General features: G+C 45.7%; 8 protein-coding genes across 9 annotated transcripts; 5 read left to right on the top strand and 3 right to left on the bottom strand.

The window, feature by feature from the left end:
• The first annotated feature begins 1,528 nt into the window (after positions 1-1,528).
• LOC4324798 (RING-H2 finger protein ATL72) lies at positions 1,529-2,490 on the top strand. The gene has a single exon (XM_015787324.3). It carries the CDS (start codon positions 1,651-1,653, stop codon positions 2,290-2,292), a length of 642 nt encoding a protein of 213 aa, XP_015642810.1. The 5' UTR covers positions 1,529-1,650; the 3' UTR covers positions 2,293-2,490.
• Positions 2,491-6,281: 3,791 nt separating this feature from the next.
• Positions 6,282-9,661, top strand: LOC4325068 (actin-7). Its single transcript, NM_001428181.1, has 5 exons — positions 6,282-6,416; positions 7,300-7,369; positions 7,495-7,888; positions 8,003-8,616; positions 9,159-9,661. Exons 2-5 carry the CDS (start codon positions 7,313-7,315, stop codon positions 9,222-9,224), a joined length of 1,131 nt encoding a protein of 376 aa, NP_001415110.1. The 5' UTR covers positions 6,282-6,416; positions 7,300-7,312; the 3' UTR covers positions 9,225-9,661.
• Positions 9,662-10,143: 482 nt separating this feature from the next.
• On the top strand, positions 10,144-10,935 carry LOC4325069 (histone H3.2). Its single transcript, NM_001428180.1, has one exon. It carries the CDS (start codon positions 10,294-10,296, stop codon positions 10,702-10,704), a length of 411 nt encoding a protein of 136 aa, NP_001415109.1. The 5' UTR covers positions 10,144-10,293; the 3' UTR covers positions 10,705-10,935.
• A 282-nt stretch (positions 10,936-11,217) lies between these two features.
• On the top strand, positions 11,218-14,982 carry LOC4325070 (VAMP-like protein YKT61). Its single transcript, NM_001406187.1, has 7 exons — positions 11,218-11,559; positions 12,150-12,247; positions 12,929-13,042; positions 13,499-13,564; positions 13,797-13,883; positions 14,360-14,447; positions 14,576-14,982. Exons 1-6 carry the CDS (start codon positions 11,325-11,327, stop codon positions 14,408-14,410), a joined length of 651 nt encoding a protein of 216 aa, NP_001393116.1. The 5' UTR covers positions 11,218-11,324; the 3' UTR covers positions 14,411-14,447; positions 14,576-14,982.
• Positions 14,983-15,785: 803 nt separating this feature from the next.
• LOC4325071 (fructose-1,6-bisphosphatase, cytosolic) lies at positions 15,786-18,861 on the top strand. Of its 2 annotated transcripts, none has more exons than XM_066310512.1 (12): positions 15,786-16,250; positions 16,355-16,406; positions 16,499-16,569; positions 16,658-16,719; positions 16,828-16,894; positions 17,299-17,412; positions 17,495-17,581; positions 17,709-17,779; positions 17,856-17,921; positions 18,079-18,165; positions 18,265-18,340; positions 18,459-18,814. In XM_066310512.1, the coding sequence occupies exons 1-12, from the start codon at positions 16,092-16,094 to the stop codon at positions 18,564-18,566; spliced, it is 1,020 nt and encodes a 339-aa protein (XP_066166609.1). In that variant the 5' UTR covers positions 15,786-16,091; the 3' UTR covers positions 18,567-18,814. The 2 variants fall into 2 exon arrangements, with proteins under 2 accessions (XP_066166609.1, NP_001393117.1); NM_001406188.1 differs by having other exon boundaries at positions 15,920-16,250; positions 16,355-16,402; positions 16,495-16,569; positions 18,459-18,861.
• On the bottom strand, positions 18,588-22,176 carry LOC4325072 (soluble inorganic pyrophosphatase). Its single transcript, XM_015785997.3, has 8 exons — positions 20,233-22,176; positions 20,058-20,086; positions 19,893-19,958; positions 19,696-19,803; positions 19,545-19,610; positions 19,332-19,452; positions 19,164-19,245; positions 18,588-19,061 (listed from the first exon to the last, which is right to left on the bottom strand). Exons 1-8 carry the CDS (start codon positions 20,357-20,359, stop codon positions 19,022-19,024), a joined length of 639 nt encoding a protein of 212 aa, XP_015641483.1. The 5' UTR covers positions 20,360-22,176; the 3' UTR covers positions 18,588-19,021.
• Positions 22,177-22,325: 149 nt separating this feature from the next.
• LOC4325073 (protein BOLA2) lies at positions 22,326-23,122 on the bottom strand. The gene is made up of 3 exons (XM_015786018.3): positions 22,981-23,122; positions 22,862-22,884; positions 22,326-22,729 (listed from the first exon to the last, which is right to left on the bottom strand). The coding sequence occupies exons 1-3, from the start codon at positions 23,041-23,043 to the stop codon at positions 22,531-22,533; spliced, it is 285 nt and encodes a 94-aa protein (XP_015641504.1). The 5' UTR covers positions 23,044-23,122; the 3' UTR covers positions 22,326-22,530.
• Positions 23,123-23,789: 667 nt separating this feature from the next.
• LOC4325074 (sm-like protein LSM3A) lies at positions 23,790-25,553 on the bottom strand. The gene is made up of 3 exons (XM_015786008.3): positions 25,298-25,553; positions 24,504-24,599; positions 23,790-24,103 (listed from the first exon to the last, which is right to left on the bottom strand). The coding sequence occupies exons 1-3, from the start codon at positions 25,433-25,435 to the stop codon at positions 24,023-24,025; spliced, it is 315 nt and encodes a 104-aa protein (XP_015641494.1). The 5' UTR covers positions 25,436-25,553; the 3' UTR covers positions 23,790-24,022.
• Positions 25,554-26,680: the final 1,127 nt, after the last annotated feature.

Consider the following 26,680-nt stretch of genomic DNA (forward strand, 5'->3'; position numbering starts at 1 on the left):
CAGGATCCGACAGGAAGTTGACACGTCGGACGCCACCCTGTCCTACGTGGCCGGAACGGACCACCCGCGTATTGACAAGTCACCGCCGCGGTGGCGCCACGGGAGCCACGTGTCACGCGCCCATGAGCCGACCGGTCGCGCTCAACTAGTGGAGGCTCCGGCATGCAGGATTATGATTGCCATTTGTTTAATCCAGTCTCTAATGATGGATGGTTAGTGCGGTTTGGCGTCCGTTGCATTTGCGGGTTTCAGCGAGCTAGACGCCCTAGACCCTCTCCGGCTCGTAGAAAACTCGGTTTAAACACGCAACTCCGTGGGCTCGTTTCGAGTTTGTATTTTGTCTTTGTGTGCTTTTAGCTCGGTGCATGGAAGTTGCAAGCATCTTAAAGTGGAAAGTTTTGTGCTTGCCGGAAATCAAATGCTCAGTTGTTCTTTTCACTACTGTTATATCAATCGTGCAGGGACTCTCGAGAAAACATCCTTTTATTATTTACATGCTATCGAAATAGTTATAAAAAAATTAACTAAATAGATTAATATGTGGTAAAACACTCCACAAACATATAAGTTAAAATTCAATTTCTTTAAGTTGTAAAAAAATTAAATTATAACTATTTAACGTATATTCATAGTTTTTTTCGTTTCTTGTACAGGTTAAATTTGATCTTGCATATTTGTAGACTGATTTATCACATATTAATCTATCCTATTACTATTTTAAAATTTGTTCATAACTATTTAGATGATACACAAATAATAATAATGTTCGAGAGTTTAGAATAATTTCCTCAATCGTACTGCACTACTGATACATATACGTCCTGCCTCTCAAAACCATGGAAGATGCCGCTGTATTGTGTGTTCTTTTTGCTTAATTAAACTTACTCTTTCTGAAACATAATTTTAAGGACTACCGGAAAGATAAGGAGGTCGCATAGTGCTAAAGCTCGTAGGTTCAAATCTTCACCCCCTCCTTAATTCAAACATATAACCTCCGTTCTAAATTAAATCAATCTAGAATAGAATAAGACATTACCTAATTCAACGAATTTGGTAAACAAACTCTTATTTAAATTTGTTTATGTAATATCATATTTTATTTTAGATTGATTTATTTTGGTACACAAGGAGTAGGTGATTTCTACCAATTTTTTTTTAGAGAATATGGGGAATTGGAAGTCTGAAACTGAACTACGTACTGAAGCACTTCCGTGTAATTCTGCATCTGGTCAAAAAGCCTGTCTGTCCTGTGTGTCTCCTCTGAATTTTGCCGGTAATCCGGCTCCCTTACGTACAATAGGTAGTGTGGTGCATCTTATCTCCACGACTCCCCTCCATTACTCGCACATGCCTCTGAATTGATCGACAAGTCCACAGGGTAAGTACTTCTGTTAAAGTCTTTCTTTTTTTTCCCCCGCGGTGCCCACTAAGCAAAGAACAAAAATCACACAGACTGAAATGACGGCGACCCGAAATATCTTTACTATTAAAATTCCACTGCGCACTGTCACCTTCCTATATAAACGGCCACCCTCGCCGTGCGACGAGAGAACTCTTCTCCCACGAGACCAACGTTTTCTACTGTGCACGTGCGTACGTTGGTTTCCTCTTGGAGTTTTACACGAAGGAATTGAAGTGAGCTACCAAGACATGGACGTCGAACAGCTGCAGCAGCATGCCAGGAGGCTTCTGTCGAACGGCAGGGTGGTGTCGGCGGCGGCGGCCGCCGGCGCGTCGCCTGGTCCGGCTGGGCGCGTGTTGGAAGGCGGCGCGGCGGCGGCGGCGCGTCGTCCGGCACCGTTCAGCTCGCTGGACGCGACGGTGATCACGGTCCTGTCCCTCCTCCTCTGCGTGCTCGTCGTCGGGCTCGTGCTCCACGCGATCGCCCGGTGCGCGTTCCGCGTCACGCGGCGCATGTGCTACGGCCAGGAGCCGCCCGGGGATCACGGCGACGAGGCGGCGGCGGAGCGATGCGCCCGGGTAGCCAGGAAGAAGCCGGGACGCGCCATCGCGGAGAAGATCCCGGCGATCGTCTGCCCGGCCGGCGGGCTCGATCGGCTCGCCGGCTGCGGCTCGACGGAGTGCGCCATCTGCCTCTCCGAGTTCGCGCAGGGTCACCGCGTCCGCGTGCTGCCGCGCTGCGGCCACGGCTTCCACGCGCGGTGCATTGACCGATGGCTCGCCGCGAGGCAGACCTGCCCGACGTGCAGGCGGGAGCCGTTTGCGGCGGCCGCGGCCGTGCAGCTGCAGGTTTACCCTGACGCCGCCGGCGGCCAGCACGAGACGCCTTAGCACCAACGTGACTCAACTGTACAGTAGGCTATCACAGTAGTTGGGAACACAGTGAACATTTTTTTGCTTTTCTTTTGTCATCCGAGATACTGTGGTCATTATCTCTGTTTTTTTTTTCTTTTCTGTTATGTTCATGTCGAAGTGACCCGGTTCCGATGAAATGAAGGTGAAAACCACCCGAGTAAATTTTACTGAAAACTGCAAAAATATGTACCATCAGGTTGTGATTTGGTTCAGGCTTGTAAACCCATTTGCAAATATTGCACGGAGAGTGCCAACTTTTGAATCGTCTGAATTGTTTCAGACACGATGGGAGCTGCATCTGGAGTGTTTTTTTTCTACTTTCGAGAGGTATAATACTCTACTAAAATATTATATATACAATAGAACTGAACAAAAACTCAACTCAGGAGTATAATATACATACTCTCTCTAGTCAAATTTATTTTATGTTGAGTTTAGTTCTCCCAACGTCAAATATTTTTACTAGATCAAGTATCTCTTAATATATTCTAAATACAAAACAAAAAAAAATCCATGAAATTGACGATATATTGTGTGATCTGTTCCACAATGAAATGGGCAACAGGCCCATTGAGTAAATTCGGCCCACGGACGTACTCCAGGAGTGCCAGCCTGCTACAACACTAGTCTGACGTTGTGACTCTACATTGTACTGTACATACGAGTATTGGTATAGTAGTAGCAGAATTAGAAAAAGAGGAATCGGCCTACGGTGTATCTCGTACTATAAAAGATGGATGTTTGTGTTGTGGATTTGTGGTGGCGTGTATCTCCCTCGTAGTCTGAAAAAGTTAACTAAGAACGCATATTTGCTAACCACGGGTAATTCCAGATTCCCTTGCTACTGGTTAAGAATCGTTTTGACTTGTACGGGGTTGCTGAATTTTCTTTGCCGATGAGTTATAGATGATGACGGCCGACTGATGAATTGGTGACTTCCTGAAGTTCAAAGCAGGTACGCTGAATAATGCGATGCTTATCGCTGTTTCTGAAGACATCATTTTCCCCTCTGTCTCACTGCAAAGTGAATCACAATACCATGTGCCATATTCGATTGTTTGCTGCAAAATGAACCTTCCGGGGAGGAAATCTAGTCAATTTATGAATAGTTTAGCGCAATAATTAGCTGAAATGGGGAGGCATGAAGCACGCTTTTTGACTGCAAGTCGGTTACATCTTCATTCCGTCTTCCCCCCGGCCGTCCAGAGTGGGAGCTGCAGCTACCACTGCCACAAACCTTTCCGCCTCACTGAATTATTGGCTCACGTAATGGGTTCTCCTGAGGCCTTCCACTACTGGAAGCTGCAAAGCACTGTACTATAGCTAGCGTGTGCCTCGTTAATTATACTTTTCTGTTGCCAATAATGCAGCCACTATTGCCCAGAACAACTGACACTAATACGCGGGCAAAGTGATCAACTGAGCCGTAGTATTCGCGTATCAACTTATCATATCCCCCAGTGCTGAAAGCACCAACAGGATATCAACATATGCTGTTCTTCCGGCATCATAGGATGGAACTGCGTCAACTTTCTGAAAGAGGGTAATACAGTATGAATTATTGCTGCTTTGCGTGGCTGGAAAAGTCAATTATTGGGGGAGAGTTCGGTTCTCTGCCGGCTGCTTGCTCGACCGAATGATGCATTCTGCTGTAGCTAGTGATAGTGCTACGCATTAGTGTTTTGTACGGTCTTAATCAATCGTGGTCTGTAGAATTTGATGGAGCAAGCTCTTCGTGTTGCATCCTTGGTCCAATCTTGTGCTTGATATGTCCGAGTCACAACGCATGAAAGTTGTTTCGCGTAATTTGTGTCGTATATACTCCGTATCTCCTAGCAGAAGAATATCACGATCATCCGACGAGGACTTGTGTTGACGTGACAAAATGGTCCGCGTTTTATTCGTGTGGCCCTGGTGTAAATCGGTTTAGCTCAGATCGCACCTCGGTAGAAAAGTGAACCCGTAAATGGTACGACAATTGGCGAGTTTTCTCCCCTTAACTTTGTCTTTTATTTTGCTTTTCTTTCATTTTTCTCTCTTTACTACTGTAGGCAGAAGCCAGAAAAGCTAAAGAGACGAATTTCCTCTCTTCTTTTTTTGAAGGAACTGAACACGGTGACGCCACAGGAGCAAGTAAGCAAGAGTATTTACTCCCAGAAGCCCAATCCATTGATCTTCGTGAGACTTTCAGGAGAATCCAAGCCCAAATAGGTCTCAGGCGAACGGCGACCAGCCCAACAGGCCTATAATTGGCATCCAAACTAAGCCCAAATAGACAAAAGCGCGGCAGCTGGACACCTTGCTATTCATCCTGGACTTTCGCAACGGGAAACTCATGGGCCCTCAAGGTGATTGGCAGCGCAGGCCGCCTTCGCCGTGCTAGCAGGATTTTTTTTATTAGTTTAAATTTTTATTTACAAAAAAAAATTATTCAAACTTATATTCTATCCGTCCTATAAAAAACGAATCTAGTACCGCATGTGATATATTCTAGTATGATGAATCTGGATAGATATATGTCTAGATTCGTAGTACTAAGATGTGTTACATCCGGTATTAGTTTGGTTTTTTATGAAACGGATGGAGTATGTATTTAGTAGTGCATCTCTACCCTCTCTTAAACGGTTTTTATGACATAACACACGACTGTGGATGCAAGTTAGCAGCCACGCGGAGGGAGGTCAACCATTTTACAGGCAGCCCTCTTCCGCTCTCCTAAAGGACTACAAATGGTTGCTCGTAAAATCTTCGTGCGGCCATTAACATACACCAACGGATATGTCACATATGCCACGTCATAAAAAAAATCATCTTGGAGGAAAATAGGGTTGTAGATTTATAAAGAGTAAATTTAACAAAATTAAAGGTAAGTTGATCAAATTACAGTAAAACTACATATTTAAGATAATATACCACAAAACTATATATTTAACATTAAATTTTTCCCAAAACTAGATATTCAAGGTGGAGTGCCGTAAAACTATAGATATAGAAAAATGTTATCACAAAATTACGGGTGTTTACAACTCAAACATAGAAGGATTTAAAACCTAAATTTTGTAATTTTGTAATTTTGTGATTTTTTACGATACTTGGTCATAAACCTAAAATTATGCAATAAACTTAGGCTGCGTTCAGGATAAGGGGTTGGGAACCCGAAGCACGCATTATTGCATAATTAATTAAGTATTAACTTTTTTTTAAATAAAGGATTAATATGATTTTTTAAAACTACCTTTTTATAGAATTTTTTCTGCAAAAACCTCACGGTTTAGTAATTTGAAAAACGTGCAGGCGGAAAACGAGAGATATGAGTTGGAAAAAATTAGAGGAATAACACAACATTAGTGTCAAATATATAGTTATAAATATGTAGTTTTGCTATAATTTAGTTATAAAGCATATGCAGTTTTGTAAAATTTAATCATTTATAAAGCTTTGAAAAAATATTTTTGTTTAACATTTTATTAATAACTAAAATTAAAAATATTCTGCAAGCAACCGGATCGCTGTCAGCCTATCACCGCCTCACCGGCGAAGGCTGACGGGGTCACGGGAGTAGGTTGCGCGGTCGGCTTCCACCGCACGCCAGCACGCCCCGTCCAAACCAGCCGGTGGCCCACCGGCCATTAAGAAACCGACTCCGACGTGGCCGTTCCGGTTTCGGCACCGAAAGTCCGTCCGTTTCCGTTGCCAACTTGCCAATACCCACCGACCCGGCACGCCAGTCCAGGTCAGGTCAGACACCTTCGGCTTGGCTGGCTCAGTGGTTCGCCCAGGTCGCCTGCCTCGTGCTCTGCCGTGCCGTGACGGTGCCATGTCACGTTCAAACGGCGAGGCAAAGGGGAGGAGGGTAGCTGAGCACACACGCGGTCCGTGCTTCTGCAGGCGAAGGTGACGCCGCAGAAGACTAGTCCAACGGGGCGGCTTCCACGCATAAAACGGCTCCCCTTGCTGCGCTTTCCGTTTCGGCTCTCCCATTTGTCTCGCGCTCGCTGTCTCGCGTCAGCGGCGGAGCTCTCTAGAAGGAGCAGAGGAGTCCCCCCCAAGCGATCGATTCGATCCCCTCCGCCGCCGATCGCCTCGCCGAAGTCTCCGAGGTGTAAGCCCGTTCGATCTCTCCCTCTCCCTCTCCATCCTTGTTTCGATCTGATCCGTGGAATCGCTTCGCTGGATCGCCGGTAGAGCTTCCCGTGCTTTGTTGTCCGGGTGATTTTTCCGGGGAATTTCGCGCTGTTTTCGTGGACTGTTTGTGTTGACCTCGGCGTTTGGACGCTTGCGGTTGATAGCTGTATCCTCTCATGACTAGCAAGGGAATTCATGGCGTTTGTGTACTGTATGTTGTATAGTCTGATCCTTGGTCGGGTTGTATGCTGCAGTTGCAGACAGCAGAGCAGTTCCAATATCACTTCTGGAGATGATCTCAAACTGCATAATACCTATTCTAATACTTTCTATTTCCTTTCTAACAATCCGCTGCGCAGCTAGTTGTATGTTACTTCAGTCGATACTTGCATCATGCATCCAGAATTCCAGACAAATAGTTGTATGTTACTTCATGTTGTGTTTTTTCCTTTGTTAACATGAAACCTCTGATGTGTCACATCGTGATTGTGTTTACCTTTATTGCGTAGTTTTTTTTAAAAGATCCATACTGCCTTACTGAAATCAAAGCGAACTCAAATGAAAATTCTTTCTTATTTTGCATGATCATACATTCAGTCCCAGGTGCCACTTCTAATGGTTAGTCCCATGTTGTGTTTTTTCCTATACCTGATCAGTTCCCTAATGATATGATCTGTATTTTATTGGTTGTTCGTTGGCATGTTGTAAATGTTTAGTGATTGCTACTTCATTTTTTTTATCATGCACTTTATTTGGGCCCAGGAGTAAGCTCGGTGGCACTTAAGCAAAACAGTGCTTAAGTTAATATGCACAATAATTGATTTTTGAATGCATTCTGAATACTGATATTTGTTGCAGAAACACTTGAGGGATGGCTGAAGAGGATATCCAGCCTATTGTCTGTGACAATGGCACTGGAATGGTCAAGGTTAGTTAATTTTCCTGCCACGCTGTAAAACTGTTAGTTCGCACAATTGGGATGTTCAGATTCTCTTTTGCCTGCTAATACATTTGTAGCACCCAACGAATTGATCATTTCTTCATGTGGAATAGGCCGGTTTTGCTGGTGATGATGCACCCAGGGCTGTCTTTCCTAGCATTGTAGGCAGGCCACGCCACACTGGTGTCATGGTTGGTATGGGCCAGAAGGATGCCTATGTGGGTGATGAAGCTCAGTCGAAAAGAGGTATACTGACATTGAAATACCCAATCGAGCATGGTATTGTCAACAACTGGGATGACATGGAGAAGATATGGCACCACACCTTCTACAATGAGCTCCGTGTGGCTCCTGAAGAGCATCCTGTATTGCTGACCGAGGCTCCTATGAACCCCAAGGCAAACAGAGAGAAGATGACCCAGATCATGTTCGAGACCTTCAACTGCCCAGCGATGTACGTTGCCATCCAGGCCGTTCTTTCGTTGTACGCCAGTGGTCGAACAACTGGTATGATGATTGCTGTACAAAAAAAACCATTTGATTTTAACATACTTATCTAAAAAAAATTGATTTTAATATCCAATGAGTAGTCGAACTGCGCTAACTAGTTTATAAATGCAGGTATTGTACTTGACTCTGGTGATGGTGTAAGTCACACTGTTCCAATATACGAAGGATTTACACTCCCGCATGCTATTCTTCGACTCGATCTTGCTGGGCGTGACCTTACCGACAACCTTATGAAGATTCTCACAGAGAGGGGTTACTCCTTCACCACAACTGCTGAGCGGGAAATTGTCAGAGACATAAAGGAGAAGCTCGCCTATGTTGCTCTTGATTATGAACAGGAGCTTGATACTGCCAGGAGTAGCTCCTCTATTGAGAAGAGCTATGAGCTGCCTGACGGCCAGGTCATCACCATCGGAGCAGAAAGGTTCAGGTGCCCGGAGGTGCTCTTCCAGCCATCTTTTATTGGTATGGAAGCTCCTGGCATCCATGAAGCCACATACAACTCCATCATGAAGTGCGATGTTGATATTAGAAAGGATTTGTACGGTAATGTGGTCCTTAGTGGGGGATCTACAATGTTCCCTGGTATTGGTGATCGTATGAGCAAGGAAATAACTGCACTTGCCCCTGGCAGTATGAAGATCAAGGTAGTTGCACCGCCAGAGAGGAAATACAGTGTCTGGATTGGTGGTTCCATCCTGGCTTCTCTCAGTACCTTTCAGCAGGTATCCATTGTCTCAATGCATATACTTTTGTTTCATCTGCTTAACGAGATTACCAAACTATGTGTCTTAATGCATTTTTAGTCCATTGTCTGCAAGACACTGCATCCTTGCAAACATTTAACAAACTTTTTGGTGTTGCTTTCTTTGACATGCTCCTTGGGCCATGTGCTGTGGACTGTGTCAAAGGGTGGAGATGTACTTGATCTTTCCATTATCTTAAAACACAAAGGCCAAGACAGGACTTTACTAGGAAGTTCAATATATACTTAGTTCATGGATTAGAAATAATGATTTTTAAAAGGAAATCTTAGCGTCAAACTGTTAAGTACCGACCATGTCAAAAAAAAACTAGTGTAATTTTGTTGCATACTACATGATGTATAAGACATAACTCCTATTACATAAACCTGATTGTTTGTGAAGTTTTTAGACAGTTCTCTTTGTCTAGTAATATGCACTACTATTTCTTCTTTGAAATTGGTATTTCTATTGCTGATCATTTTGCTCTGCAAAACTAATGACATCCACTTAATTTGTCACAGATGTGGATCTCCAAGGCCGAATACGATGAATCTGGTCCAGGCATCGTCCACATGAAGTGCTTCTAAGTTTGTGGGCAGATTTGTACCATTATCAGCTGATTGAGACGTGATCTGCAGATTGTTTGCATGCGTCCCATGGTTTCAGTAGCACCTGAGGGCTGTTGGCCATGGGGCAATGCGGAAGGTGAAGTCAATTGGTGTACTGGAAGAAATCTGTCCAGGTAGTGTGCAGTGTAGGTCGTCTGAGTCGGTCAGTTTTTTCAGACAATGGCATCGCATCAGGGCATTCCTAATGTATGCAATGGATTGTTGTGTTGGGTTTCACCGGGCAACAAGGATGTTTGCCCGTGCAGTTTGAAAGCTTTTTGTTTCGAATTTTCTACTAGCCGAATTGCGGGTCTTAATGATTGTACCTCTAGTTTTGTTTTCTCTCTTGAAGATAACTTATTTTTGTGTACGTAGTAAAGGTTTATTTGTATTTGAACGACTTGTAGTGTTTTGGATGTTATGCTTTCCCCCTTGGGACTGAGTAGCTTGTTTAAGCTCCCTGAGCGAAGGCACGTATGCGAGGATAGTATCACCTCGCTGTTTGGGGGTGAAAATGCACATTTTAACCTCTGGTAAACCAAAAATACCGTAAAAAATGATTTGTGTGCGCATTAACAACGCCGCCTAGGTACGGCCCAGTCCAGGCCAATTACGCTTTCGGGCCCAACATTTCGCTGAACGCAAGTGACAACTGCTGGGTCCCAGAATCCATGCACCGAACGAGCCAGCCAATCACAGCACAGGAAAACCGAACCACGATCCGCGTGACACCCCACTTCTCGCTCTCCCACCCCCAGCCAATCAGAATCCAGGAAACCCCTCCCCACGGATCGCGCCCCCACGATCCGCGTGCGCGAGGTCAAATCGCAATCCAAGCCGTCCACTCCCCTCCGATCCAACGGTCCAAACCCATCTTCCCTCGTGGAAACCGCGCCGCTCCGCCCAAAATTTCCCAAACTCCCGCCCTCCTCTCCCCTACTTAAACACCTCGCATCCTCTCGAATTCCCCATCTCATCCCAATCCCCCAAATCCACCCGAGCATTCGAAGCTTGTAGAAGAAGCCCTAGCCTCTCCTCCTCATCACCGATGGCCCGCACCAAGCAGACGGCGAGGAAGTCCACCGGCGGCAAGGCGCCGAGGAAGCAGCTGGCGACGAAGGCGGCGCGCAAGTCGGCCCCGGCCACCGGCGGCGTGAAGAAGCCCCACCGCTTCCGCCCCGGCACCGTCGCGCTCCGGGAGATCCGCAAGTACCAGAAGAGCACCGAGCTGCTGATCCGCAAGCTGCCGTTCCAGCGCCTGGTGCGGGAGATCGCGCAGGACTTCAAGACCGACCTCCGCTTCCAGAGCTCCGCCGTCGCCGCGCTGCAGGAGGCGGCCGAGGCCTACCTCGTCGGGCTCTTCGAGGACACCAACCTCTGCGCCATCCACGCCAAGCGCGTCACCATCATGCCCAAGGACATCCAGCTCGCCCGCCGCATCCGTGGCGAGAGGGCCTAGGCGTGATCTGCTCGAGAGGCTGTGATACCCTGGTAGTTCTAGTGGTGGTTCCTGTGTCTAGTCTGCACATGTAGAGATTTGATGGGGTTCCTTGGTTGGTGTTTGATCTCAGATCTGTCATGGCCTAGTTGGGGTGTTGCGTATGTAATTTATCTGTCTTACTCTTATGTGATCCCATGGTGTTGGAATGAAATGGAAGTGAAGAATTCTACTTATCACCAAATCCGAAAATTCTCCTGGAGTTTTTGCTTCTGGCATGGCTGATGATGTTCTTGTTACGTTTTTAGTTTTCCTTTTTATTAGGAAATTTCCTTCGAAATTCATTTGAATTGGCCGCTTTCCTTTTGTGCATTTTGCTCCAAATGCAAAGGCGTCCGTGTGTCTGACAAGGCCGGGCCCACTGTCATTCACTCAGTCCTGGGAGTGTTGTTATTCTCGTGCGCGTTGTGGTTAGTGGGGGTGCGACCGAATCCCAGCATTAGAAGGGAAGGGAAGCTTCTTTTTCGTACCCTATTCTCTACGATCGCCGCCCCCCAAGCCAAATCCACGCATCGACGCGGCAGGAGCGGGCGGCTGCTGCGAGATCGGCGGCGCCGCAGATCTCGCGCCCACCAGCGGAGATGAAGATCACGGCGCTCCTCGTGCTGAAGCCGTCGTCCTCCGGCGGGGGAGCATCCTCGTCCGGCGGCGGCGGCGGGTCGGGCGGCCCCGAGGCGGTGGTGCTGGCGAACGCGACGGACGTGAGCCACTTCGGGTTCTTCCAGCGGGGCGCCGCGCGGGAGTTCATCGTCTTCGTCGCGCGCACCGTCGCCCAGCGCACCCAGCCAGGCCAGCGCCAGTCCGTCCAGCACGAAGGTAAACAACCCATCGTCCTCCTCAGATCTGCCTCCGCACTTAGGGTTTGCTTGCTTTCTGACCCGATGCTCAGATCCGGTCTTCACATGGACTTGGATTATGTGGGATATAGACTTTTACCGCTGATCCGATAGTAGTCCAACATAGTTGGAACATCAGCGGGCTGTGGAACTACAGTATTAGCTTGCTTGTGGATGGAGTAGGTAGCGTTGCCTGTTAGTTCAATCTGATACGGTGTTGGGCTTCATGGGAACTATTTGCTTGTTTGTGGATAGGTAGTGTTGCCTGTTAGTTCACAATCTGATGCGCTGTTGGGTTTGTTTCAACATGGAACTCGTTTGTGGATAGGCAGTGTTGCCTGTTAGTTCAATCTGATGCGCTGTTGGATTTCGTTGAAAAGAGTGACCTTGTGTTCGTCGTAAGGATATCTGGTGAAAATATGGGACCTGATTCCAACGTTTATGACGAGTTATGATGCAATTGTTTGTGCAATCTGCAGTCGATGTTCATTTTCGGTCTAGTGATCAGGAGAATTCAGTTTGCTGTTGTTAATGAACGGTCATGTAAACAAGTTGTCCTGATATTTGCAGAATACAAGGTCCACTCACACAACAGGAATGGTCTTTGCGCAGTTGCATTTATGGATGATCACTATCCTGTACGAAGTGCATTTTCTCTTCTGAATAAGGTATGAGCCTTTGTTCTTGACATTCCTGTATTGCATATCCTTGTATTTGACCTAGGATCAGATTCACAAGCAATAAGGGATTGTCTCCTTGCTATTCTCAGTGGGATAAAACATTTGATCTTCTGAACAGGCACAAAAAATTATGTTGTGCATACAAGGGTGATGCTAAGCTGATGCATCTTATTTCACCCAACATTAGCAGTCCTTTTTCTTCACTTCTGTTCAATATGTTTCTGCAGTGGTTTGTTGAAAATTAATAGAAACAACCTATGTACAATTTTCTATGGCCTGGTTCTATGTTGAACAGAACATACATCTTGTTGTGTTCGGATACTTTGAAGCTTACCCTTCTATCTAGGAACTCCTTTTCATTCACCTAGCTATATAATGGATCTTCGAGGCTGAAACCTGGCACACTATATCATTCCGAAACTCCTGAGTCCTGATAACAAGTATACACCTGAATCAATGTTTTAGTCAATGAGTAGTTCAGTTCTATTTATTTCATGCAACCACTCTACGTCATCTTTCATACATCTACATACATGTGAATACGTGATTAGATAATTTATTAATGATCCATGACCCTTTGATCTGCTAGAGTAAGTTTCATGATGCAACACATCAGTAGTTAAGAATTATCCTAATTATCCAGTTATTGATAGAATTCATTTTATGAAGGTACTTGACGAATACCAGAAGGCTTTCGGGGACTCTTGGAAAGCTGCTACAAAAGATGCAACAGATGCTGCCCAACAGTGGCCTTTCTTGACAGATGCTTTGACAAAGTTTCAGGTAAAGCTTTCCATGAACAAAAATACAATCTGTTTATGGTTTCATTGATCAGAGGTAATGGAAATGTTCTACAAATATTGTTACACACTATTGACCTGGGGTCAGGGGATATTTTACCATCTCCTTTATGGAGGACAACCGAACCTTACAATAAACAAAGAAAAGTGTAACTGAAGAAGTTCATTTGTTTTACAATGTATTCTTCCATCATCTCAATTGAAATATGCTATGCTTGTTCTTGGATGAAAAGAGAAATGTCCATTAGCCATATGATAAGTTATTTGCTGCTTTTGGTTGGTGTCTGAACATATTATATGCTTTCGACTTATTAAGACAACTGCTTTTGTTTGTGATTTTCTTCTTGTCCTTGTTGGTCCAAACTGCCAGTACTTAAACACGCACTGCATCCTGCATGAATGTTTTCTTATGAGATAACTTGATTTCATTATTTTGTAGGACCCTGCAGAGGCTGACAAGTTAATGAAAATCCAGAGGGACTTGGATGAAACAAAAATTATCCTAGTAAGTATTTCTTACCAGAAAAAAAAATTATAGAATAGCTCTGCCATTCATATTGGTAAATACCAACACTTCTTGTTCTAACAAACTCAATGACCCGATCTTGTGCTGGAGCTTACGATATTGACTTGAATTCATATTATCTACTGTTATGAATTGATATCTCATAACTTATTTTTCATATGGGTAAAACTGCTTGCTGATGTGCATTGTTTATGTTCTAATATTTGAACAGCATAAAACTATTGAGAGTGTGCTCCAAAGAGGGGAAAGATTGGATAGCTTGGTTGAGAAGAGTTCAGACCTGAGTGCTGCTTCACAGGTAATCATGTGTTTTCATGTTTGCTTTTTTACTTGATGAGTGCTTCTTACTTTTTGTTCTCACTGTGATTCCTCAAGTACATTTGTTTAGGACTACACATATTTTTCACGCGCATATGTCTGTTGAATTAGTGGGGTTTTCTTTTCTATTATGAAGAAATTGCCAACCATGGAAATATTGTATAAGCAAATCCTTGATTATGTAAATAGTATATATGAATCTGTTGGTTATGGCACAGCTATACTTATGCCAGGTTTTTGGCTGTAGCCTATGATAATTCTAGTCTGTTTATTATGTGACGGGAGCAAAATATGATAGAACCTTAAGCCCCTGTTTGTCTAGGCTGTCATTCGTCTATTTCAGTTGTAGAATCGCTGGACCCTTTTTAACTTACATTTTTTGTTTGTTAAGTTTTATCTTGATTACCGTTTGTCTCCAGAATTTTGTTGAGGGATATTGTTTTTCTTTTCTTCCAGATGTTCTACAAGCAGGCAAAGAAAACAAACCAATGCTGTACTATACTCTGAAGTTTGGACTTTCCTGTCCTTAAGATGAAGACTCCAGGTTAATTTTGCTTATGGACATAAGAACCCACTTTTTCTGTATTTACTAGTTTCATTTAGGTCCGTTCCCGTAAAATAAATTTCACCATATGTATGACTTCTTACCACACTTTTTTGCCCCCTTTTCAGAAGCCGACCGATACTGTTTAGTTCTACAGTAAGATCAATTGCCGTGAATCGTGCCAAAGTAAAACTGTCAAAACTATTATTCTTTGGTGATGAAGGAACCTTCCAGGGTTTATGTTCCAGAGCAACTAACACATTCATTGAACTGCATGTCCCGCCAGCAATCGCCAACATCTTGTTTCCACTGGATAGATTGTTGAATTCTCAAAGCATGTTGGAGTACACGCTCTGTTTGCTACTCGTAATTTATGTTATTGATATGATTGGTATTTGATGTCTCTACTATGACTACAGTATTTTAAAGGTACACTCGATTACATTGCCGGTAATAGGCATATAGTAGTTGCGTACCATGTCGAGTTGATCATGAGTTCATGACCAGCCCCGTGTGAAATCCTCGGTTCAAGTTCTTTCTGAGTTGCATATACCATCGCTTTACCTCAACGGACAATAAATGAGCAGGACTTTTTACTCGGATTATCCGTCGCATATGCTTGTCAAAAGTATGAATCTATTCACTGAACCACTAAATACGAAAGGCAGACGAATCCAGTAGGATAAGTCAAATGGGGTGTGTTTTATTTCTAACAAAAGTTGGATGTTTGAAGAAAATTGGGAATTTGGAAAAAAAGTTAAAAGTTTATGTATAGTAAAGTTTTTGGTGTATTATGATGTGATGGAAAGTCAGAAATAGGGGAAAACTAAACACTGCCATGGTAAAGCAGCTCTTCCCCGAGCTGACCGGAAGCTCGAGCAGCCTAGCGTGAAGGTAAAGCGTCCAGTCGCCTGCGAGTCCCCCTCCCGCCCTGTAGCTCTCACTCGAAGTCGAACCCGGTGCCATATTCCACGCGTAAATGCTAGGCCATTAAAGGCAAACAACTTCTACCTTGGAGAGTTGGAGGCTTGGAGCCCATTTGCGAGACCCCCTCTCCGGTTAACCGTTTCGCCGTCACATCGGGCGCACAGCTTAACACGACGTACTTGGTCATAATCTCGCACCATCCACGTCGGCGTCGGCGTCGGCGCCTCTGCTCAACAACAACTACACCCCCGCTAGCTTGCTGCGTTGCCGTAGTACGTGGCGGTACAGGACAAAGCCGTGCTCGCCTCTAGTAGCTCGACTTAGCTCGGGCCTCGATCACCTGGGGGGCGAAACGCGACGACCACAAACGCACACGGCCACCGCGCTACCAGCCATCGCGGATAGAGGGGATAGGCCTCCGCGCCGATTCCGTTGGAGCTCCTCGCCCCTCGGCTCCCAGCCTCACTTTCTCCCCTCGCTACCTCCCAAAACCCCTAAAAAAAACGCCCAATACGTACACCGCGCCCGCGTCACGTCACCTCACCGGGTCAGTTCCCGCGCCGTGTGACCAATACTCAACACTTAAACCGCGCGCTTTTTAGCCGACCCGAGCAGCCGGAGAGTGAGGCGAGGCGAAGCGAAGGGAAGAGCGCGAGGCAGAGTAAGCAGACGAGAAGAACAGCGCGCGGCGCGGTAGCTGAGGAGAGTGGTGCGGAGATGGATCACGAGGCGGACGCGTACCGGACGGACCTGATGACGATCACGCGGTACGTGCTGAACGAGCAGAGCCGCAACCCGGAGGCACGCGGCGACCTCACCATCCTCCTCTCCCACATCGTGCTTGGCTGCAAGTTCGTCGCCTCCGCCGTCAACAAGGTCACACGAATCCTCCCGTTGTTTCATCGTTAGGCGTACGGATCTCTCGGTTCTCACTCTACTGATTGGCACGCTGAACAAAACTTCTCGGGTTGTGCATGCAGGCCGGGCTCGCCAAGCTCATCGGGCTGGCCGGCGAGACCAACGTTCAGGCAAGTGTACCTGGCAATAACTGTCATCTTTCTCAGTTTCTTGTCTCTGAGATTGAGATAGTGAGGACTGAGGACTTGCTTGGTGTGACCAGGGAGAGGAGCAGAAGAAGCTGGACGTGCTGTCCAACGAGGTGTTCGTCAAGGCTCTCGTCAGCAGCGGCCGCACCGTACGAACTCACTCTCTTCTCCCCTTAAACCATTTCTTTGCTCAGAGTGTTCTCAATATTTATGGTTTTTCACTGCGATCGCGTGCAGTGCGTTCTTGTCTCCGAGGAGGACGAGGAAGCGACGTTCGTGGACCCTGCGCTGCGTGGGAAGTGCGTAGCTTCGGATCAGAAACGCGACCTCTCTGCTTCTTGATTCGAGCAATCTGTTGTTCTGTTTTTCCTGACAAAATACATGCATGGTGCCGGTTTTTTTTACAGGTATTGCGTGTGCTTTGATCCACTCGACGGCTCCTCCAACATCGACTGTGGCGTCTCCATCGGAACGGTGCGTACACATGAAACCACCAAACCGAAAAGATAACACTGACAACTCGGAAGAACGGCAAGTCGCTGTTCAATTTGCAGTTTTGGCATCCTTCTAGGATGGTGACGTGAAAAAGGGAGAACTTTTGGCCAAAGCAACATATGAAAAATACTATTCCTCCATCAGTTGTGAATTACTGCTAGCATGCTTTTCTGAGGACACGAGTACTGCTTTCAAAAACTGAAAATTTCAGCAGCAAGGTGTTGTGTGAGTGTGACAGTGAAAAGTTGATAGCAAGTCTTAACTTTTAACGGATTCTAGACTCTAGGGTCAACTTGAATTGTCTTCGAACAATACTCGATTCGATTCGTCAGAAGGACCTTTAATGGATTCCTGTACTACATGTTCTTTCTCTTGTTTTATAGATCTTTGGGATCTACATGATCAAAGATAAGGAGAATGTGACTCTTGAGGACGTGTTACAGCCTGGAAAAAACATGGTTGCTGCTGGATACTGCATGTACGGCAGTTCCTGCACGGTAATCGACCTCCTAATCCATCCTACTCTATAAATGTCATAATTCTCACCTGAATATAACCTGTGTAACTAATTTGATGCAGCTTGTTCTGAGTACTGGAAATGGTGTCAATGGCTTCACACTTGATCCATCTCTCGGGGAGTTCATATTAACTCATCCAGACATCAAGGTTTATAAGACAATTTTTTTTGACTAACTGTTTATGAGACAATTAGTAGTGATACTTCCGTCTTTTAATGTACACTGATGAGCGGGCAAAATACTCATATGTGTGTTCTATGCTTCACTCTGTGCAGATACCAAAGAAAGGGAAGATTTATTCAGTGAATGAAGGGAATGCGAAAAATTGGGACGAGCCTACCGCAAAGTACGCGCTACTTATGTTTTCAGAATAGTGTACTTCCTGAAGAACCTGAGCTAAAATCTACAACAATCATTTACAGGTTTGTGGAGAAGTGCAAGTTCCCTAAGGATGGTTCATCACCTAAATCCTTGAGATACATTGGAAGGTGATCATTTTTTTTGGGTGACAATGTATATAACCTAGCTGTAGTTATTAATAGGAGCTTTTTTGACCCTCTGTTGTGATTCATAAAAGTTTCTAATAGGATGTAATCACCACCAATTAACATTGTAGTGACAGTATTGCTTCCTGATGATTTGCAGTATGGTTGCTGATGTCCACCGTACGTTGCTATATGGAGGAGTATTTTTGTACCCTGCAGACAAGAAGAGCCCAAATGGAAAACTCCGGTACACATTAAGCCTACTCTCGGCATCTCACTTCGCTTATGGTACTTCCAATTTCATATTGATAAACAATTCTGAATTCACCAAATCTTGGAATTACAGTGTTCTGTATGAAGTTTTCCCCATGTCATTCCTGATGGAGCAGGCTGGAGGCCAGTCTTTCACAGGCAAAGAACGGGTACTTATTTCTTCATTCATTTCATCTTGATTAAAACAGCATGCATGTTTAGTATTAGCATCTTGAGTTCTTGAATCCTGATACATTGTTCAAACTTGTTGCTACATTGGCAATGCAGGCTCTTGACCTCGTTCCTACCAAGATTCACGAGAGATCCCCAATATTTCTTGGAAGCTTCGAAGATGTGGAGGAGATCAAAGGGTTGTACGCTGCACAGGCGAAGTAAGCTCGGTTTGATCGATCTGGCACCATCAAGGCGTGCGAATGGACTCCCTGGCCTTACTGTAACATGCATGATTCGTCAGGCACTTCTTTTATTCGTCTTACTGTACGTTTGTAAAATTCAGTGTAATAGTGTTGAGGCCTGGAACAGCTTCATGAGCAACTAAGGCCTTTTCTACTATTATTTACAAAATACATACACCGTGCATCTCTAGCAGCTAAAGCACTAATACAACAAGTCACTAAGGCAAACCTGTGCTTCCTGTCTTCCTGGCAAAATATTTTTTCAGTTTTGGGTACCCCTTTTGAGTAGATATTTTACGGTCCTTCAGAAAGTGTACCTGCGGTGCGGGTATCAAAATTTTACACTAAAATTTTAGTACCTCAAGGTAGTTTGGCACTTCTATTAAACACATGATCAATGGCGGTGAAGGATTGTTCTGGTGTTATACTACTGGTCTACTGCCCCAAGTGCTCAATGTACTGAGCATACAGATCCCTGCAAACTTGCAAAGATGTCATCTTGCTGTTACACGTGTAAACTGTAAACTACTCAATATATCGTTCTAAAATCTGAACTGATGGACAGTTCATCACTTACATGGAATACTGGATGGCATCCCGAGCAGCGGTCACAGGCAGTACCTCATTCACGGCGACCTCCTTGTTTTCATTCTTCTTGTCTGAATAAGTTCAGAAACTACAGAGTTAGCTGAAGAAGAATAAAACATTGGTCAGTGCAGCGATTTGAGAACTAGTAGGAACATACAGTCTTCAAAGAAACGCCGGATTTCCTGGACGCGATGAGGCGAAAGCTCACTGAGATCGTTGTAGTGGCGGTACTCAGGATCGTCCACGCAGACGGCTATGATCTTGTCGTCCTTCTCTCCCTGTCTCATTGAAGATTTAGCTCCAATCGGTCAAGCTGGAGTCGCGGTTGACGATGAATTTGTATTGAAAATGGATGCGGGGTAGAACCGACCTGATCGATCATGGGCATGAGTCCGATGGCCCTAGCTCGGAGAAAGCAGCCGGGAATCACTGGCTCCTGCAATTAAACGTTTGGACATGTGTTGCAGTGATTATCGCACAATTTATAACAGCATCAGCATATACAGTTGAAGGATGATCACCTGCATGAGCACTAGAACATCCATTGGATCGTTGTCTTCGCAGAGCGTTCGAGGGATGAAGCCGTAGTTGTGGGGGTAAACCACTGACGAGTACAAGACCCGATCAACCTGTACAACAAGAGCCCAAATGGTAAAAAAGTTCCACAGAGCATATGGTCCCTGACGTGAGTGTATAAATACAGTGTTTGATTACAGACCATGATGAACCCCGTTTTCTTGTCGAGCTCGTACTTCACCTTGCTTCCCTTGGAGATCTCCACAACCTATCCACGCAAAACCAAGAAGAAACGCATCGTTAGTCAAGTGAGTGTAAATCCAAGGGAAGAATCCCTTGTGGCGTGGCATGTGGCGAGGGCGCTTACAACGTTGAACACAGCCGGAGCGTCAGCGCCTGCAAATACAGAGAAAACCCCACGGTGTTAGCATCGGCAGATAGGCCGGCGGGCCATGATCTTCATCGGCGCGGGGGCGCATGTTTGTGAGAGAAGGAGAGAGAGAGAGAGAGAGAGAGAGAGAGCAAAAGCTCAGTGAGCTCACCGGTGTCGAGGTCGTGCCAGGGGTGCGCGGCGACGGACCTCCGCGACAGCGACGAGAGGATCCTCTCGTTCAGCCGCGGCGCCGGCCGCTTCGGCTTCGCCCCCTCGCCTCCGTCCGCCTCGCTCATTTCGCACGCGTGTTACGTGTGGGGGTGTACACGAACGTCCCGTACTCCCGTCTCCCGTGTCGCGGGCTCTCGGCGTCTGTTGTGTTTGCGCGCACGCACCGCATATATGCGGTCGCGGCGGGAGGCGGTACGTACCACGTAGCCCCGCCACGGCCCGCCGCTTCTCGCGAGTTCATGCGGACTTTTCCTCGGAGGCGACTGCTTTGCCTTTGCCGTTGCCGTTGCGCCTGATCGACAACTGGCGACGCGGGAGGCGGAACCCGGCCACACTTGAGATTGCTCGCTTCGTGGCCAAATTCTGGCTCTTTGCACGGTTAATATTGTGCCGGTCGGTGCGTTTTGGGAAGATGCTGCACGGGGTGGTCCATAACTTGGAGCACCGTCCATGGACGGGGAAGTGACGCGAGCGGCTCTCGCTGCAACCGCTCACGCTCCTGTGCTGGCGTGGGATGTGGCGTGGGATTGGGATCCACGGTGAAGTTAGGAGGTGTACTGTATCTGTGACTTTGGGGTATTTTCAGGCGTCGGATTTGCAGCGAATGAACTAAGATAGATCGCTACAGTAGAGAACAAACAGTGTTGCCGTACAGTTCGGTTTACTGTTTGTATAGAGGCAGCCTCCATATGTGTCGCCAGAAGTAAGGGCCATTAAACATCTCTATAAAAATACAAATACTATGCATTATACTGTTCACTTGATCGGTGATCAGTGTTGTTCCCTCGAAAAAGAAAAAAAAGGACTTCTTTTATGGACACCATTCAGTAAATATGGTTCAGATGAACCCGTCTACGAAAAAAAAATGCTGTCCTAAGCACCAAGGATCGTACAAACCTAACGAACAGAGCAGATTGACAGCCTCCATATGGAATTTTGCATCAAAGCTACAGATAGCATATAATGCTCAAACAGAACAGGGGAAAATATAATTAATTTTAAGTCAGAATTACACTAGAAAAAGTTTTCAGTTTCGAATCATTTGAAACAACACATGTACAAGTAGGTGCCGTACATACACTCTACAAGTTGTTGCAAAGGATGAACATAAGTTCAGTTCCAAAAAAAAAAAAGGAATGAACATAAGCTTCTGAATTCAGAAAACATAGAGACATGTGGACTCACATTAACCCAACTGACATTACCAGTTTCGCCTATTTGGATCTACTGTGTTGATTATTGCTTCAAGCTTTCAAACAATTGTGAAACCAATTCCAAAACTAAGAGAAGTATCTAACAGTTCAATGAGCATTCTGACAGAAACATCTCAGTGAAGAACATCTCTAGTATCAACACATCAACCTATAAAAATCATTTTTACAGGCCTTCTGATAGAATTCACTTTAAAGGAAGTCGAAACCAACACAGACCAAAGAAGCAAAGCAAATGCTGAAGGGAAGTGGTTCATTTTCTATCAGATGTCAGCATGCATGCAGATCTCCAAGAAATTAATAGTGCAAGCAGCAAATGCACTTACAACACAACGATATGATTTTAAACTAGTTACCACTTTATTGTCCCCAAACTAGCTGAGAACTACTTATCACATAAACTAAAAGCCATCATACACCTAGCACCAAACACAATTGTATGATCATATCCAGTTTTATTGGTCCAGCAAGCAGTGAGAATAGTTTATTCTTAATATTTGTCGGCTTCACCAAAAATACAGAGACTAAATGCTCAAGTAAAACAATGTGGCATTATAGAACCCCTAGTAGATACTAGCAACTATGTCAGGCTGTGAGCCAGTCAACTTATAGTAGCAGCAATAAACAATACTAGATCAATCATGAAGCAACTGCACTTTATCTCTACAATCAAACAACCTAGTTCGAGGGGAAAACAATCCAAGTCCTAGGACTAAATATTAACTAGATGACAATTTATCGGCAAAGTTGCGAAATAGGATCATTATCTAGACGGCAATTTATTGGCAAAATTGTGAAATAGGATCAACTGCCAAGCACATGACGCGGGAAGCACGCAAAGTTACTGAAATTTCTAAGCAGTCAAGCATAGTATCATTCCAATTCTGCCATTGTATGCACATTATTCAAGCAGAGAGAGCTGACGCACATCTCAAACACCCATGACAAACGCTACACCAAGTGCATCGGTTCACTCGTGGTGCATATGTGATCGAACAGTTTGGAGGTGTGAGTTCAAGAACTACTTAAGCCTGGGGCGCCTTATCGGCGGCCGGCTCCGGCTGGGGCTGCGCCTGAGCAGGGGTGAGCGCCTTCTTGATGGAGACGGCGTGGATCTCCGCCATGTGCGGCGCCAGCGCGGTGTTCACCATCCGGTGCCGCTCCAGCAGCCGCTTCCCCTCGAACTTCTCCGACACCACCTCAATCTCGTAGCTCGCGCCGCACCTTCACACCAATCGATCAACCAGTCACCAAACACAAGATCTCTTCTCTTTCGTTCGTAACAATGGAAGCAAGCAAATTAAATACTCCTATACAAAGGTGAAGAACAATTGGAGTTTGGGGGTGAGGAATTACCCGCCGGAAGTATCCGTCACCACCTGAAACCGTGGAACCAAAGCAGAAGCGGCAGTTAGGGTTTAGAACGGCAAAAGGATGATGGATAAGCGGCGAGGGTTTAGGGAAGAGAGACTCACGAGGCTGGAAGGGCTGAGGGAGGAGGTGATGGCGGCCTCGACATCCTCCTTGGTGACGCCCATGGCTCGCGCGTCTCTTCGCCGCCTCTGCCTCTTCGAATCTGTGTTCTTCTGCGGGTTGAGCGAAGGAGGAAGACGACTTGGGATGGCGCCGGCCGTTTCACCCTCTCCTTTATTTGACCTCTTTCAGTTACCAGAAATATTCCTACTTGATGTGGATTGGGAATCATGAAAAGGTTTTTTGTTCTTCCCAATCTCTCCGCTGGATTGGGAATCGAATCTTCGGTTTGATCCCGGGCATTCTCTTTTCTATGGTGGTGAATTTTCGCTAAATTCATTCTTTTCTATGTGGTGAAATTTAGTTAAATCCATTCATGTTTCCCGAAGAAATTCGAATATTTTTGGCTAATACTTTGTGTCGTACTTTTTGTGTTGTTGGCTTGCTGTTTAGAACTTTAGATGGATACAATTTCATGACCGGGCGTGAGGATTTGGGGCGAATTCAAGCATGGCTGGAATGAAGATTGACTTTGCTGGTCAGTGAATAGTTTATAGATCTCTTTTTGTAGCTAATGAAATGATCATGTAAAATGTGTCTTTTCTGCAAGCCCTGGAGACACCGCTGCCGTGTGGCTGTTTGGCTGTTTGGCTGTGATAAGTCTTGGGACGGTGATACGTTCCCTGTTTGGCTGGGTGTTGTGATGTGAATCATATACGCTGTAAAAATGTTACAACTTGCTGGCTCTTTTTTAATAGAGATTGGAACAGGGTGTTCTTGGCATGTGGATCTACAAAAATTACGCAAGACATCACCACAACAAATATTAGTGCTTCGGGATTGAGTTGATTAATCTGGTAACAAAAGGTTGATTCAACATGACAGTAGAAACTAGCACCTCGATCAGAAATTGTTACACAATTGTATCATATGCTAAAACTAGAATCCATCAGAAATAGTAGCACTTCAGCACATAACACATGCCATTGATTAAAAAATACACATTACTCATGGTTGACAATCGGCAGGAGCTTCCTTCATACTTCATGCCGTTCGGAGGGGTGGAGAAACCAAAATGACACCATCACCTCGAACAAAAAGGAAGGGGATAGTGCGTTTTGTGGTCTGGAAAAAGACACGATTTAGCAATAGTTAGTACAGCATCAACATGTTCACCAGAAATTTCAGAATATAGCAGTAAGAAATATGTCCCAAAGCATCAGATTATTCCCAATAAAAAGTATGTAACCGCAATTATGTTACACTAAACCAGCAGTTAAGCACTATATGCCCAGCAGTCTAAGCACCATAGGTACTTTGAGAAAAAAATGTGCACAACAATATAGATGTGTAGTGGCACGCACAAGGTGGCAGCCAAACAACTCATGTGCATGGGTTAAAGCAAACATATTATCCACATTGATATTCCATCATCAATCAATGGTCAGGGTTAACCAAAACAATTATAGCATGACTTTCAAAAGTACTGATCACAAAATTTGCAACAAAAGGTCAAAACACTTACGCGCACAATTTCTTCATATGTCTCATCGTCAATCTCAACTGTTGTCACGATCTCCTCAACATCTCCAAGAATCATGTTTAAATGTTGATCGTATGCCTGGATAAAGAGGTACAAGAAAGACATCTCAGCAACAGCCATCCCAACTCCCAGCCATATTATGTTATAATATGGATCTCAGCTCTCAACAATGCAGAATAAATTGTACAGATGCACTAGAAAGGGTGAGAGTATCATGAACCAAAGACATTGCAAGGCAATGTACAATTGAAAATTTTATCAGCATACAGCATTGCTATTCACATCCAACATGAGAATCTAAACAAATTTGCACAACCTCACCATGATGCTAAGGGGTTATTAAAGTGAGAGTCACGTAAAGCCTGGAATCATCTCCTGCTCGACTGCTACCCCCACTATCCTGAATAGTTCACACACAATTTCGACAAATTCCCACACAATGTCAACTACGGGAGTGCTTATTATCCTTCCTCACAATTTTTTTTTTACAGAGGCACTGTAATTTTGTTCCGCATGAATACATGGCTCATAGATTGCCACAACTAGTTAGGATTATCACCGTGGTATCAACCAGACAAACCAAAATCCCCATACAAAGCGAGTCGTCGCCTTACATCTGTAACTACAAGAGAGCAGGTCACACCAAGCCAGCAAAATCAGGTTCCCAACAGTAGAGTATTCCCCGTATTTCCCCTCCACAGAGAAGGGCCAACCACAAGCAAAGCACGAAATTCGAAGAACAAACAATAGGAGGAGAAGCAGGAGCGTTTACATACATGGAGCTTGCCGCGGAGCTCGCGGTCGGACCTGAGCTTGACGTAGATGCGCTCGTCGAGGCTGAGCCTGATCAGATCCAGCGGCTCCTTCACCGCGATCTCCTCCTCAGCCGCCGCTGCCGCCGCCGCCGCCGCCATCGCCTCCTCCTCCCCTCCGCCGCGCGCCGAGACCTAAACCCTAGCTTACCCAACTGAACTCGCCAAGCTGCGGGTAGGCTAACACCGCTGGTGTCGCTTCGGCTTCAGATGCGCTCGCGTTTTTTCCTGGTGGTGAGATGCGGCCTTAAGGCCTTTTGCTGTGTCTCGGTTGCGGCGCCCACGCGACAATCGCCTGGAAGCCCAATGGGCTTTATTAATAGGCCTAATTTGCACAAATTGAGACTTTCAGATCCCTACTTTCAGACTGGAATAAGTTCACTTTGACTCCCTTAAAAGTAACCCGAATCTAATATATGTCTCTCAACCGCAAAACCGGATAGAACGACTCCCTAAACTATTGAAACCAGTGCAATTTGACTCCCTTGGTGGTTTTGGAGGGTGGTTTTGCTGATGTGGCGCTGACGTGGCGATGTTGACCTAGTTTTCGTCCCACGTGATATTAGAATTAAAAAAAATCTATGGACCCACATGTGATTCACACATAAAAAATATTGTGGGCCCCACTGACATGTGGGCCTACATGTCATTCACTCTCTCCTTCCCCCTCCCTCTCTCCACGTTCTCTCTCTTTATCTCCCCCATTTCTCTTCACCTTCTCTCTCGTAGCGTAATCTGCATGCAAGGGCGGCGACGGCAAGCGGGAGCCGGAGTGGCGGCGGCGGCGGCGGCGATGGCTGACGCGGTAGCAGCGGGCGGGCGCCAGCTTCCCCATCGCCATCGACCTTGACCTCGGCGTATCCGCATGCGTGATGGCGGCGGTCTCCGAGGATGCAGTCCACGAACCCAGCCCGGCAATCCGGCCAACCCCCACAATGCTCCACGGGTCAGCCTCGGCAGAGTCGAGCAGCAGTACAACAAACACACCAATGTAGCAGCATAGGAGAAGGCGAGCAAGCAAGAGGATGTGTATAGCTGTATAGCTCGATTACTTCCTGCTCATCAAAAATCATGTCGAGAAGGTGATGATATGCCTCGCCTTCATCCCAAGGCAGGCATCGCTACATGCATACCATCATGGCCAAAGGCGAGGATGGAGCTCGGCCTTCTCCTGGCGCCTAGCCCAAGGGCTTCGACCTCTATGGCTGGGCGTACAGTGAGGGACTCCATCGGCACCACGGTGAGGATACTCTTTGGCGGGTGTGCTCGTTGGCGCCATCGCCGCCGCTGCCGGCACTGAACGTGAGCAGGCAGATCATCGGGACGCTGACCGACTTGACGCTGCGC

The sequence above is a fragment of the Oryza sativa genome, chromosome 1, assembly GCF_034140825.1.
Source record: "Oryza sativa Japonica Group chromosome 1, ASM3414082v1".
NCBI lineage: Eukaryota > Viridiplantae > Streptophyta > Magnoliopsida > Poales > Poaceae > Oryza > Oryza sativa.

Bases quoted from the DNA above. Each gene is read 5' to 3' on its own strand.
- LOC4325068 (NM_001428181.1), top strand. From the start codon at position 7,313: ATGGCTGAAGAGGATATCCAGCCTATTGTCTGTGACAATGGCACTGGA. The intron at 7,370-7,494 runs GTTAGTTAATTT...CATGTGGAATAG, and splicing joins ATGGCACTGGAATGGTCAAG to GCCGGTTTTGCTGGTGATGA. The intron at 7,889-8,002 runs GTATGATGATTG...TTATAAATGCAG, and splicing joins CGCCAGTGGTCGAACAACTG to GTATTGTACTTGACTCTGGT.
- LOC4324798 (XM_015787324.3), top strand. From the start codon at position 1,651: ATGGACGTCGAACAGCTGCAGCAGCATGCCAGGAGGCTTCTGTCGAAC.
- LOC4325072 (XM_015785997.3), bottom strand. From the start codon at position 20,359: ATGAGCGAGGCGGACGGAGGCGAGGGGGCGAAGCCGAAGCGGCCGGCG. The intron at 20,087-20,232 runs GTGAGCTCACTG...CTGTATTTGCAG, and splicing joins CTGGCACGACCTCGACACCG to GCGCTGACGCTCCGGCTGTG. The intron at 19,959-20,057 runs GTAAGCGCCCTC...TTGCGTGGATAG, and splicing joins CTCCGGCTGTGTTCAACGTT to GTTGTGGAGATCTCCAAGGG.
- LOC4325069 (NM_001428180.1), top strand. From the start codon at position 10,294: ATGGCCCGCACCAAGCAGACGGCGAGGAAGTCCACCGGCGGCAAGGCG.
- LOC4325070 (NM_001406187.1), top strand. From the start codon at position 11,325: ATGAAGATCACGGCGCTCCTCGTGCTGAAGCCGTCGTCCTCCGGCGGG. The intron at 13,043-13,498 runs GTAAAGCTTTCC...ATTATTTTGTAG, and splicing joins ATGCTTTGACAAAGTTTCAG to GACCCTGCAGAGGCTGACAA. The intron at 13,565-13,796 runs GTAAGTATTTCT...ATATTTGAACAG, and splicing joins ATGAAACAAAAATTATCCTA to CATAAAACTATTGAGAGTGT.
- LOC4325073 (XM_015786018.3), bottom strand. From the start codon at position 23,043: ATGGGCGTCACCAAGGAGGATGTCGAGGCCGCCATCACCTCCTCCCTC. The intron at 22,885-22,980 runs GTGAGTCTCTCT...CCACGGTTTCAG, and splicing joins CCCTCAGCCCTTCCAGCCTC to GTGGTGACGGATACTTCCGG. The intron at 22,730-22,861 runs GTAATTCCTCAC...ATTGGTGTGAAG, and splicing joins GTGACGGATACTTCCGGCGG to GTGCGGCGCGAGCTACGAGA.
- LOC4325071 (XM_066310512.1), top strand. From the start codon at position 16,092: ATGGATCACGAGGCGGACGCGTACCGGACGGACCTGATGACGATCACG. The intron at 16,407-16,498 runs GTGTACCTGGCA...GTGACCAGGGAG, and splicing joins CGAGACCAACGTTCAGGCAA to AGGAGCAGAAGAAGCTGGAC. The intron at 16,895-17,298 runs GTGCGTACACAT...CTTGTTTTATAG, and splicing joins GTGGCGTCTCCATCGGAACG to ATCTTTGGGATCTACATGAT.
- LOC4325074 (XM_015786008.3), bottom strand. From the start codon at position 25,435: ATGGCGGCGGCGGCGGCGGCAGCGGCGGCTGAGGAGGAGATCGCGGTG. The intron at 24,600-25,297 runs GTATGTAAACGC...CTCTTTATCCAG, and splicing joins AGCTCCGCGGCAAGCTCCAT to GCATACGATCAACATTTAAA. The intron at 24,104-24,503 runs GTAAGTGTTTTG...GTCTTTTTCCAG, and splicing joins CATATGAAGAAATTGTGCGC to ACCACAAAACGCACTATCCC.